The sequence below is a fragment of the Furipterus horrens genome, unplaced genomic scaffold, assembly GCF_987537825.1.
Source record: "Furipterus horrens unplaced genomic scaffold, mFurHor1.1.pri manual_scaffold_1, whole genome shotgun sequence".
NCBI lineage: Eukaryota > Metazoa > Chordata > Mammalia > Chiroptera > Furipteridae > Furipterus > Furipterus horrens.
The window spans coordinates 1,610,579-1,623,514 of NW_028327171.1; the positions used below are offsets into that span (position 1 = coordinate 1,610,579).

General features: G+C 64.3%; 1 protein-coding gene across 1 annotated transcript in view; it reads right to left on the reverse strand.

Moving 5' to 3' along the window:
- URB1 (URB1 ribosome biogenesis factor) overlaps positions 1-12,936 on the reverse strand; it is a 50,712-nt gene that overhangs the window by 2,417 nt on the left and 35,359 nt on the right. The window contains exons 26-38 of the mRNA XM_090271413.1: positions 12,378-12,571; positions 11,407-11,517; positions 11,244-11,307; positions 10,237-10,408; positions 9,891-9,993; positions 5,971-6,131; positions 5,415-5,526; positions 4,132-4,238; positions 3,557-3,700; positions 2,635-2,744; positions 1,995-1,997; positions 1,334-1,531; positions 75-316 (exon numbers count right to left, since the gene is read on the reverse strand). Coding sequence (XP_090127539.1) covers positions 75-316; positions 1,334-1,531; positions 1,995-1,997; positions 2,635-2,744; positions 3,557-3,700; positions 4,132-4,238; positions 5,415-5,526; positions 5,971-6,131; positions 9,891-9,993; positions 10,237-10,408; positions 11,244-11,307; positions 11,407-11,517; positions 12,378-12,571 — 1,721 coding nt within the window. The remainder of the gene's footprint in view (positions 1-74; positions 317-1,333; positions 1,532-1,994; positions 1,998-2,634; positions 2,745-3,556; positions 3,701-4,131; positions 4,239-5,414; positions 5,527-5,970; positions 6,132-9,890; positions 9,994-10,236; positions 10,409-11,243; positions 11,308-11,406; positions 11,518-12,377; positions 12,572-12,936) is intronic.

Sequence of the window (12,936 nt, forward strand, 5' to 3'; positions counted from 1 at the left end):
AAGGGAACAATGCGGATGCTCTGGGGGACAGGGCACAGTGGGGACGCAAGATGGGGCACGGGGCCGGCACGCACTCAGCAGCCCCCCGGCGTGGAGCTTCTCCGCGGCGGCTCGCAGGGCCTCTTGCAGCGCGACGTCCCTCGCGACGAGGCTCCACTTGTGCAGGAGCACGAGGGTGTCCTGGGTGGACAGCGCCGTCTCGCTCGCGGCCAAGCGGCCCATGTCCTTAAAGGCCTGCGTGACGGTGGCCCGGTACCTCAGCACAGAGTCCAGCGCCCCGAAGAAGCTGGTCAGCGGGGTGCGGGCCAAGGCGGGCCTGGGGGGCAAAGACACCGATGGAGAGAAGCTATGTCTTCGTCCTGCAGCCCCAGCGGGGGGCCCACGGGCGCCCCCGAGCGCGGTGCACACAGGCCGCCCATGTGCAGTCTCGCTCGGGGGACATGCGCAGGACAGCAGGCAGCAGCGCTCGGGAGGCAGCCGGGGACTGGGTCTAACGCCACCCTGAAGGCACAGGTGCCTCTGGAGACCATGACCATGGGCAGCTGGGCAGAGAGCCCGAGGGTCGGGCGCCGGCCTGAGCCCCTTCCTGCCCCATCGACTCAGACTCGGTGAGAGGGCACAGGGCAGCCTGGGCAGCAGCGCCCACGGCCAGTCCTGACGCTGGACGCTGGGAGGAAACCGTCCCTCCGCTCTCAGGGACTCCCAGTCCAACACCCCCTGCCCAACGCGGCCTGAGAACGGCAGCCGGTCCTCAGAGACCGTGTCTTTGACCAGCCCCCAGCGGCCTGCGCGCACACGGACGGGGCGCTTTACTTCGGAGCGACGGGATCCCAGGACTGCTCTTCCCGGGGAGCGTCCATCTGAGACACCGCCGTCAGCGGCCCGTCTCCAGGTCCAGCCAGCAGACCGGAACGCAAGTGCACATGGAGGAATCGGGGGAGCTGGGCTCCCCTGAAGACACCGCAAAGATTCGCAGGGGTCAGATGGAAATGCTCAAGTTTTCAAGAAACTTCCCAGACCGGGAGCCATGCGGGCGGAGGCGGAGGCAGTCTGGGACTGGCTTTCTCGGGTCAAGGTTGTGGAAAACACGTTCTTTCTAAAGACGCCCTGAGAACGCTTGGGCGCGCGGTGGCCTGCTCCAGCGGCCTGACACGTTGGAGGCCTCAGGGCCTCGAGAGGAGCCGTGGGGTTGAAACGGACGAGGGAGAGAACAGCTAACAGCTCCCCAGGCCGCCCACAGCGGCCGCAGCTCTGGCCCAGAGCCCTGCTGCGGGGACGGACCGAAGGGAACAGTGCGAGGGGCCGTGGGAGCCAGGCGGGGGGTGAGGCCTACCTCAGGTGCCTCGCCAGCACGAGGAGGACGTAGAGGAACTCATTGACCAGGTGCAGGGCCAGCCGCTTTGGGGCCTCCTTGGGCCTGGGCGGGCACAGCGTCGGGCTGCCCCGCTCCACTCCTTTGTCCCCCAGGTTGGTCGCCCACAGTGTGTGCAGCAAGCAGATGACGCTGGAGAGGAGCTGGGTCTCCAGGAACCTGCACCAAACACACAGCCCCCATCACACCCCTGCCCCCACCGGCTTCCGTCGGAAGGGCTGGCGGGAGCCCCAGCACGGGTGGTGGCTGGGCAGGACCCCCCACAACAGATCCATCTGCTCAGCGCCAGTCGCAGCCCCCAAACTCACACCAGTGCCTGCTCCCAACCCGACCTCGACACGGCGCGGCCCGGGTCGCCTTTCTACTTGGACGACCGCCGGAGCCCCAGCTGGACCGCAACCCTGCCACTGCCGCGTAGGTCCGTGGGAGCAACCGACCTCCACAACCCGTCTGTAAGTCAGACAGCCGGGAAGCGAACGTCCAAAGGTACGTTCTAGAGTCAGGATACTTTCTTTTAGGGACTTAAAAAAAAATTTTTAAAATGCACCAGGGGCCCGGACCTCTCTGAGCTTGTTACAGCAGTTACTTCTCCGGAGGCAGGTTCCCTCCGAGCGAGTGGTACCTGCTGACACAAGCCTGTCCTCCTCCGGAGAGCCTCCAGTTCAGGGGGTTTTTAGGAAGCAAAATAGGTCACGTTCTGGACTGAGCTGTGCCCCCCATTTGCATGTGGGAGTCCTGACCCTCAACATGCTGTGGAAGGAGACAGGGCTCAGGCGAGGCCCCACGGGGGGCTCGTGACGGGAACAGGGCCCTCGCGAGAAGTGGGGAGACTCCAGCGTCTCCCTGCTCTGTCCCCACAGGAGGGCAAGTGGGAAGCGGGTCTGTGATCCCAGCACAGAGGCCTCGTGTGCTGGCCCCGCCTCGCTGCAGCCCCAGGACTGGGCGAGATTTTACCCTGAGACCTGAGCCCCCCAGTGTGGCGAGCTGTCACGGTAGCCGAGCACTGAGGCCAAGACCACGTGAGCATCCCGACCCCGGGCGGATGGCGGGGGCTGTAAGCCGCCATCACACGAGGGCCGGCCACCGAGTGCAAACAGCCTGTCACTGCACTCGGACAGCCGCTCGGAGATCTAAGGTGATGGGGCGTGTCTGGCACGGCCAGAGCTGGTTCCGGCCTCTGGTGGCCGTGGAGGACACTGTGCAGACAGTGCGTGCTCGGGGGGTGTCCCCAGAGGGCACTGGAGCCGGCCGCGGGCGCCCACCTGCTCTCCAGGGCGTGTAGGACCCACGTCAGGAGGCTGTAGTCCCGCAGCAGCGCGTAGGCGGACCTGGCATCCCGGGCGGCGTTCTGCAGGATTTCCAGAATCCAGTTCTGAAACCAGACACAAAGTCACTCTTCAAAGGGAGACCCTAACTCGATCATCAAAGGAACCACCTGAAAACGCAAAGGCACGTGACAGTGACAGCCGTGCAGAACGCGCTCCTCCCCGCAGGCGGCGGTCAGAGGACACAGCCCTCCCCGAGCCCACTCCTGCTCATCTACCACAAGGGACCCCAAGAGCAAAGGCGGGGCGCGGGCACCCCCCTGCCCCACGCAGCCCTGACGGCAGCAGCCCGAGCTGGGCGAGCGTGTGTCCTGCCCAGCCCCGGTCGGCGGGCGGCCCTGGAGCCGTGACCCGGGCTCTAGACTCTCAGAGGTCGTCCCGTAAGAAACGACCACGCTGGCCAGGCTGCAAGTTCACCCCAACACCGAAGGCTTCACCTTGCCACTTCTCCCAACCGCCCACACTGCCCCTGGAGCTCCTGGTCTGGGGACAGCTGGCGAGCAGTCCCTCAGCCATGAGGCGGCATCACTTTCGACCCCCGTTTCCCAGCCAGTCCGACGGCCTGCAGGTCTGGGCGGCTCGAGCGGTCGTGGCTGCAGCACCTCGGCCACTTGTGGGGTAACCTGCGTCTAGACTGAGCCAGCTCGGAGGCTCCTGATCACCAGGTAGCGTGAAGGCCCACGCCGCGCCCACGCCGCGCCCCGCCGCACGGCGCACTGTGTGGAGAGTGGGGTCAGGCCGCCCTGGCAGGCCGGTCGTGCCCCATGTGTGTCACATTCACGTGCACTTCACGGCCAAGTGAAACCTTGAGGAAGAGCCTAGGCCTCCCAGTCGCCCACGAGCCCGCGGGACCGCCTACCTGGGCCTCCGGGCCGCACAGCGGGCTGTGGAAGAAGGACAGGATGACGTGGAAGACGCCCCGCCGCGCGTAGAGCTCGAAGCAGTGCCTGTCGCGAAGCCCCTGGCGCAGGAGCCCGAACAGCCACTTCCGCTCGGTGTGGTGCTGCAACCCAGGCAGGCGGCGCCGTCAGGTGAAGGTCCCCGGCTGAGACCCTCCTCCACGTGGTGGCGGCTGCGCGCAGCAGCCCTGACCTCCCCCTCGGGTTATCATGGGGGCCCCACTATCATCCCCCATTCGGCTTCAAGTCGGGAATGAAGGGTCGCGCTGCGGTCAGACGCTGAGCTGGGCTCACACAGGCAGGTGTCGCAGAGCAAGGCCATGTTCATGCGTGACTCACGAGGCAACACATTCAGCGCAGCGCATGGCGGGAGGGTGTGTGGGTTTGTGGGGCTGCCTGGACAGGAACGCTCGTGGGGAGGCGCATGCAGCAGGCCAGGCCTCCGGCCCCCACGCCCGTGTGCGCACGTGCCGCTCAGGGGAAAGGGCCCAGGTGGCGGGGGCTGGTAGACGCCGCCGAGGCCTCCGGGACGCACCTGGAAGTCCGCGCTGTAGAAGAACTGGTAGAAGCCGGGGACTTTGTTCATGTTCAAGTGCTCGTGGGCCAGCAGGAAGTTGTTGATCTTCAGGTACATGTGCTCCTCTGAGAACAGGGCGGACGGTCACTCACAGCAGGCGCCGCCAGGCCCCCATGGTCCGCGGCAGCCGGCAGCGCGGGTTTGCGGACCGAACACGGATCCCGCCGCCGTGGGGCGCCTGCCGGGCTCTGAGCCCAGGTTTCCAGCCCTCAAGAGTGAAATGCGGGGAGATCCCAGGTCTGCACGGCCCCCAGGCTCCCTCTGGGGCTGAGGAACCACAGCCTGCGCACCAGCCTGCCCCGCCCCTGCCACTGACGACGCGCCCCCCCGCCCGTGGGCACAGACCGTGCAGGGCCAACGCCCGCACCACCGGCCTCTCACTGAGGGACACCTGGGTCACTTGGCTCTGGGACGCAGCGGGGCCGACGGGGGCACACACCCCTCCCTGCGGCTTCCCACCCTGGTGCTGTGGCCTCCGGCCTGTGCAGGCCGCCTGCAGCTGACCACAGGGCCACCCGCAGTCTGATGCGGGTGGCGCGCCCCGGCAGCACAGACTGGACAGGAGGCCGAGGCCATGGCGACGGGGCCTCTCCAGGGGAGCCTCTCAGAGCCCTTTCCTTAGAGCCTGCGCGTGGCTGATTGCCTGGTCTCCTCTCCGAGTTGCTACAGTGACGGGGAAACCAGGTAATAGAAGAGATGCAGGAGAAGATGAAACTCGGACCAAATCTCTACCAGCGAACTGTGGGGCCTCGGGAAAGCACTAACCCTGGGCCTAACGCTGGGGGCTGCTTCCCCACCTGGAAATGGCTGCGTTACACCCCAAAGGCCCGTGGTCCCCGGGGGCACCAACTTCCCACAACTTTCGCAGGTGGAACAGCCTCACGATGCCCTGACTGCCACCCCAGCAGCCGGTGATGGTGCCACTGTGGCCTTAGTGGCACCTGTGAGGGACGCACAGGCCGGACCCCTCTGGCAAGAGCCTGGGAGCCGTGCGACCACCCTCGGGGCAGGGCCGCGCCCCCGCAGCGTCACGCCCACGCCCTGCCCGTGGGCTCCTCACTCTCAGTTTCCTGGTTCTGGCCCACGAGACCCACCAAGGGCTCCCCTGCAGCCACTGCTCATCTGCCGCCTGCAGCTGTACCCGTCCTGGACGACCCTGGCCCGTCCTTCCCCACAGGACAGAGCCGCCAGCTCGGCCGCCCTGTTTCGGTCCCACCCCAACCTCGTCCCGTCAGAGGCACCTGGTTTCAGAAGCTGCAGGGCCACTCTGGCGATGAAGAGGGCCAGGGTGAAGGCGAGTCTCCTGTTCGGAGTCCGGATCCCGTTCCGGACCACATCCAACAGGTAAAGCACCTGAGCCCAGGAGGGGAAAGAGCACCTTCAGAACTGCGGCCACGGCCCTGCCCCGCTGCGGGGCCTGGTCCTCGCTCCAGGGCTGCAGAGAGGACGCTCCCAGCAGCCACGTCCCCGCTCGTCCTTGAGGGGTCAGGCGCACGGCCAAGGGCAGAGGGCACCCTGGTTCCGCCCCCCGACAGCCCAGCCTGCGGCTGTCCCCACCTGCCGGGCGCCCATCCTGGGTGTCCTGGGTAACAGCCACCCTAATTGCGGAGTTAAACCCAAAGAAACAGCTGCAGAAACTAAACTGTGCTGCCCACCCAAACCCCAGAGCACATGTGAGGAGAGCCCTCTCGGCTGCCCCAGCGGCTGAGGGCGGGAGCAGGTCCCCCAGCAGCTTAGAAGCCCAGCAGAGCAGGTGGAGAGCTGGCCCCGCGGCCTCCGGCCCTCAGCCCCGCTCACCTGGGGCTGCTCTCGGAACCGGGCGCCCTCCACGTGCGAGTAGTAGGCCGCCAGGACGTGGTAGGCCGCGGCTCGCATCTGGGGGTCGTGGCTGCTGAGGGCCGCGACGGTCAGGCCCAGTGCGTTGGAGTCCAGAAACTTCCGGCAATCCACCACAAATTCTGCGGGAAATAAATACGGCGCTAAACACACCCGCGCAATTCCACGGTGCTGGTGTGACGCGGAGTTGCATTTCCTCTTGCGCTTCTCCAGCACCAGCAACACGTGCAGGTCTCCCCCGCTCCCCCCTCCTGCTGAAGCTGGAGCAGAGACCAGTGTCCCCTCCACGGCCTCTGGGCCACCGGCCTTCAGCCTCTAAGGTGCCTAGAAACTCCAACCAGGGTTATGACGACTTTTCAGAAGCGTGCAGGCACTGTTCAGACCTGAAGCATGAGGTGCCAGTACGCCCAGCACCCCGGAGCCCAGAGCAACGCCCCCCGGGGGTGAGCAGAGAACACCGGCTCCCACCGTTGCCTCCGTGAGCACGGGCCTGAGGGTGCCCCCGAGCACCGTAAAGGACAGCCCCCAGGCAGCGGGGCTGGGGACCTCAGCTGGTACAAGCCAGTGCTCCCTGCCTGCCAACTCACAAAGACTAACTTCTCCCCACTCCGCAGCCCTACTTCTTCCTCAGACTGACAGCAGGACTCTCCACAGAGAGCAGCCCCAGGCCTGTGCAAGAGCTACAGCCCCCGAGGTGCCTGCTCTGCGCCCCGAGCCCCAGGGGACTCGCGACCCCTCCAGGAGAGGACGTGAGCCAGAGGGGAGGTCGGGTGCCCGAGCGGACCCACCGACCACACCTGAACGGGCTTGGGTGTCACTAACAAAACTCGGGAGACTCCAAGTCCTCTTTAAGGAAAACCCAGGCCTTCTTACGAGACAAACACTGTCGTGAAAAATCTCAGAAGGGACCCAGGCCCGTGTGTTAAAATGGCTGAGCAGCAGGAGATGAGACCGGCGCTGCGGTCAGGAGCGTCTGCCGTCACGTGGCGCAAGTGCACTTGGGGGTGAACTGAGCGTGAACGGTGCAGATCCTGAGGCAGCACACACACACGCACGCTCACACTCACTGGGCCTAACAGCCGAAGGAAACGGAGGTCGTCGCTATAATCACAGCCAACGTAAGTGGCACAAACATCCGATTAAAAGGCAGAGGCGGTCAGGTCTGAGCTAGGCCGCACCCGTGTGCACCTGTCTGTAGGGACCCGCCCGCAACAGCAGGACGCAGACTCAGGTAAAAGGGTGGGAAGAGCCGTGAGAAGATTCCACGGCTCCAGCAGCTTACGGCCTGAACTTCCTCCCATGTAACAAATGCCTGTGTGACACAGTGTCACACGCGGGACAAAATGGCACTCTGGAGAAGGCGTGTTGGAGACACACCTGCGCGGCTGTGCGCCTGTGCTGGGGAGGGGCGGTCAGACGCGGCTGCCGCACTCACCAAGGACAGTCCTCGCAGGCCAGGGCCTTTCCCGTAGCCACTGGCCTTCCACGGGCCCACGGGGACGTCCATAATGTTTTGCGTTCATCCCTGTCACTCCTGAGGCCTTGGCTCTGTGCCACTGAAGAGCTGCCCTTGGGAGTTGAAAACCCAACAGACACAAAGGCCTCCTCTCTGCTTCAGGGACCTCACGGAGAGCAACTGGCCTTGTGGTCACAGAGCTTCAGATCCAAAGGCTCAGCCAGGCCAGCCATCAAGGACTAAAACAAAAGCCACCCCCCCCCCATTCCTGGGCCTTCGTGCGGTCGGGGCCCTCAGCCCGTCCCTTGGGCTGCCTGGCGACAAGGCTCTGCCGCGCACACTGGCCTCTGCGGCCTCAGTGAATCAGGGGTTGAAGCCCCCAGCCCACCCCTGCTGAGGACGCGAGCTGGCTGAGGACACGGGTCGCGGTCATTGCCCTCAGCCTGGGCCGCCGCGCTCTGCCCGGAACTCGAGGGGCAGCTGTACGAAAGAAAGCAGGTTCCCGTTTCCAGCACAGGTTGGACTGAGCAGTGAGGCCACGGCTTCTCTGTGTGGCAGCCCCACGAAAACTAATTGCTCGCAACTCTGAACTGCAAATGTTTAGCGACACTCGGGCCAGGAGCCACTGCAGGAATGAAAACACGTGGTGACCGTCCCTGCTGCCCATGGTGTGGGTGAGTCTCGCTGGGTAATAAGCGGTGAGTGGGGCTGACAGAGGAGGTCAACGACAGGACAGGGTCTCTCCTGGGGGTGGGGGGGCAGCGCCAACGCCTAGGAAGGGGCCTGAGGCCCTGCAGACTATGTTCTGCTCCTGGATCCAGCTAGTGGCTTTACCAAAACTCAAGCGACACACACAGGACTGTGTAAGGGTCTACCCATCACACTTCAGTAAGAACATGTTTAACACACTGTTCACACTAATGTCTTCACCAGGGCAAACATGAAGGAACAACACATTTAAAGAATTATACGAGAGGACTCATGGCTGACCCGACCACACGCACCAGCCTGCACCGGCCATCGGGCCAGACTCCTGTTCTGCCCCACTGACTGTTTCACTGCCAGCATCTCCTTCTCCCTCCCGACAAACCGGTCCGCTTCCTTTCATCAGGCCACACAGTCTGCTTAAAATGTTGCGCTTCAATTTTTCTTGTTCTGGGTGACAGGTAGCCCAGAGCAAAACCTAATAAACTGAGTTTCCCTTGTTTTTTAACTTTTCACATTTCTCCGTCTCCCTCTCTCCCTCCATGTTTAAGCCCCCTGCCCCACACCGCACAGGGGATGACCTTAGCCTCGGTGCAGCCGGCACTTTGAGCTCTGCAGACGCTCCCCAGAGCAGGCCCACCCCGCCCTGTCCTGTGGCCCGACAGCGAGACTTCCAGCGGCTGCATGCGGGCGCCTCCCTGACTCGCAAGACCACCCGCCAGTCACCTTTCTTCGCAAGAGGCCTCCCAGGCCCCGCCCCCCCATAAGAAAGGCAATATTCAAGATCTTGGGAAAAACATTGTGCCCTGATTTCACTTTTTTTCTGTTCAGTGTTTCTCAAGCCTTTGCCTTGTTCCCTAAAAGCTCCAGAGAGAGACAGAGACACAGGCTGAATAGCCTGGTCTAATTCACCGAGGTCCCTGTGGGTTTAGACTCGTCTGAGGAGAAGCAGATTCAGCAGCGCGGCCAGGCCACGGGGCGCCACAGAGCCACGCGGTAACTGCAGGCCCCGCGTCATTCTGCGCTGACACACGCCCAGGCAACGGAGGGGGTGCCGCCTGGTGCGATCGCAACCTGACACCTGTGCGCACCGCGTCCCAGAGCCACAGGGCCACTGCCGGGCCAGCACCACACACATCCTGCCCTCGTGAGGGGTTAGGACACCGCTGGGCAGCGGTGGAGGGCCAGCAGTCTCTTCCTAAGTAGGAGACAGTGTCACGTTGAAAATGGGAGAACACAGGACAAACGGTGAGTGACGGTGGCCCGACTCACCTACACACGTGGCCGCGGAGCCCAGCGGGAAGGCGCCACTCAGCCCCCTCGGCCCCCAGTGGCCCAGAGCCGGCCGAGCCCGGGCGCAGCGAACACACACTTCCGCTCTGTCTCTCCCACCCGCCCGCAGACGCCCACCTCAGGCTGCAGAACAGACACCGGAGACCAGCGGGGCCACCACAGTGGCTCTCGGGCCTTCTCAGGCACGGGACCTGCTGGGATCTGACCGCTGCCTGCTGGCAGCTCAGCAAAGGCTCTTGTCACTAAGAACGAGGAAAGCATCAAGGACAAAGGAATGTTACAAATGTCTTCTGAAGAAGTCACTTCAGAAACTCGAACTACTCCTCTGCCGAAAGTCACAGCAGGAGAGTGAGAAGGCAGCTGGGGGCCGCTCCAGGGCCACCAACAATCCTGCGTGGGTGGCAGGTGGGCCCAGGGCTGCCACTACCTGGTCGGGTCAGTTCACTGAAGAGGTGCAGGAGGAAGCAGGGGTCGTAGAGGTCACCGAGGTCCGCTGTGCTCCTGTCCTCAAACAGCGGGTCCTGAGTGTCCTGTAAGAGCCGAGCACAGAAACGCGTGCCACCCAGCCCCCCAGCCCCCAGAGCAGGGCTTGTACGTGACATGACGTGGCCTTGGGGGCACACGTTCTACATGGAGCAAGTGCTGGCGACTGCTGGAGCTGAGGCTGGGCTGGGGCGGCCCTGTCTGCGCTGCTGTGTGGCCGACACGAGACCCCCTAAGACGCTGACACTAGAACTGAGGGCCCCCAGAGGCTCTGCCCAGGTCCCCCGCACCTCGGGGGCCAGCAGCTGCCGGTGCTGGGGGAAGTGGAGGATGGTCCTCATCATCCGGTCCCGATCCAGGAGGCAGAGGGTGTCCCCGACGCTCGGCTGCTGCCACAGCGACCTGCCCAGGCTGCGGGACGTCTTGTGATGCTCCACGGCCGCCGGGCCCCACAGCAGTACCCTGGGGCCGAGAGGGCAGCACAGACCGGTCACAGGGCCCCGCAGGACCAGAACCGATGGCGACAGCCACCGGAGGGCACACACCAGGCACTGTCCTGCTCTGTCCCTCACTCCCACCTTAGCCTGGGAGGAGGGGAGGGTGTCACACTGACAAGATGTGGGGGCACTGTCAGGGTGATGACGGGCCAGGCGCCGGCCCAGCCCCAGACGGACGTTAAGCCCCTCAGAGCGCACAGCGAGCAGGCCCCGCCACGGCTCCCACTGCGCACGTGCAGGAAGGAGGCCGAAGGGAAGCTGCCCAGCCGGCAGCGGCAGAGCGGGGCTCAGACTCGGGCGTCTGGCTCCGGGGCCCGGCTCGCCCGCAGCAAGGGCCCGGGGAAGGCCCACGTGTGCTGGCCATGCAGCTCCTGGACACCCCGGACGGGCGGAGCAGGAGAGGCAGAGACCGACAGTCGGACAGAAAAGAGACAAGGATGCACACACTGGGGCAGATGAGGGGGGTCACCATCGGTTGGCACTCCTCACGGCCCCCTCCCCCCCAAGTCCCCACATCACACGTCAGTCCCATCTCAAGTGAGAGGTCTCCAGAAAAAGCACTACACTCGGCCCTGCCGTCGGGAGCAAGTGCCGGGGCTGGGGTCCGACAGGCACGCGGCCACTAGCCAGCAGGGCGCGGGCCCCGCAGCCCCCGCAGCCCCCACCAGCACAGCCCCCGGAGCGGCCGTGAAGCCTGAGAGCCGGGGGAGCTGCGTCCAGCCCCCGCCCGAGCGGAAACCCTGGATGTGGGGTCTGCGTGCGGGAGGCCTGCCACGCTCCCCTCCCGGCCCCACTCTCACCTGAAGCTGACGAGGCTGAGGCGGTTCTGCTCGTACGCCCGGAGGAGAAGTAAGATCTTCTGGTCTGGAAGGCAGCTGAAGGTCAGGCTGCAGGGCGGAGCCCTTCCACGCCCCTCCCCGACCCCAGCGTGCGGCTGGGTCCCTCCACTCCCTGGGCCCTCACCCAGGACGCTGAGGGAGGCGCCATAGGCCCCGAGGAGCACGGAGAAGTGGCTGCTGTCGCAGACTGACGGGCACAGCCTCACCAGCAGGGCCATCAGGTCCACCAGCGCCTCTGGGAGAGAACAGCAGGGTGGGGGGAGCGTTAGGAGAGGAGGGGGGGACGCACTTCAGGGAACACCGAGCCCGACAAACGTTCTGCGCTGAGCAACTCTGGCTTGAGGACTCTGCCTAGCCCCTCCCCCGCTTTTTCCCTTTTAAAAAATAAACGCGCCTTCAGTCACCGCTGCATCTTGGTGATGACGTGGCTAAGCTCAGGCCCACAGCCCCTCCCAAAGTTTAAGCCACCGAAGATTTCAAAACCTAACCGTCTCCCACGACCATGTTACCAAACTAACGAGTCCCCTCCCACCTGAGCAGAAGGTGCGGCCTCGTTACCTCTTCTGCTCCCCACAGCGCAACCCTGGGTGTGGCTCCCTTTAATTCAGCCACTTGCCAGGGATGCCCTGGGGGTGATGTCTAGGGGTGTGGGGGTGCATTCTGTCTCTCGGCAGAGATGGCTGGGAGAGGGCGGGACCCTTCAGACCCTCCCTGAGGTCCCCGCAGCCTACAGGGCTGAAAAGTGCCCTCTGACCCAGGGACAGACCTGACCACCGCAAGGATCAGCCCGTTGCCCTTGACCATGAGACACTTCCTGCAACTCAACAATTCCTCTCAGGTCAGACACCCCTGTAACTCCCAGATTCCAACGCGTGCCCACAAAACGGCCATGGGACCATCACACGTCGGAGTGAGCAGGCTCTGGAAAGAGCTCGGCTTGTGCGGCGGGACCCACGTCATGGGGTCCACACTTGCCTGAGCGTGGGCGGGACAGAGAGGGGACGTTCTGTGCCCGCCCAGTGACCGCCCCCACCCCAGCTCTGCAGACGCGTGGGCTCGGCACCGGCACGGCACGGGAGGGCGGGGCGGGGCCACCTTTCACTTGGCTGTCGGGGTCCCCCTCCGCCTCGGACCCCAGCAGGCTGGGCAGGAACAGAGAGTGCTGGGTGAGCAGCATGTGGACCGCCGGCGGCTGCAGGAGCTTCATGCGCGTGGGGCTCTCCGGAAGGTACAGGAGCTGCGTGGCTGCGTGGAGCGCCCTCAGGAACGCGGGGTCCTGATACCGAAACCTGGGCGGCGAGAACCAGCGGGCGAGCGGCTTCAGGAAGGGACTTGCACGTCCCAGGAAACGGTAAAAACAGTCTCCTTGGCGTTTTATTAAGAAAACCTCCCACCTGTGTTTTTAAGAGTTGGGGATAATTTTACGACAAAACTCGTTGCGATGAACTGGTTTTTATGTGACAGAAATCACGTGAAATAGTCAAGGATTTAAAGTATGTACGTGATGCGTGTAAATCACCAATTTTAGAAAGAAATAAACCCCAAAATTTCAATTAGGAAAGGCAGAAAGGCAGGCAGGCGCTCTCCCGGCACAGCGCGGCGTGGGCATTGCGCCCGGCCTGCCCAGTCCCGTCGCCAGGCTCTCCCGCTGCTG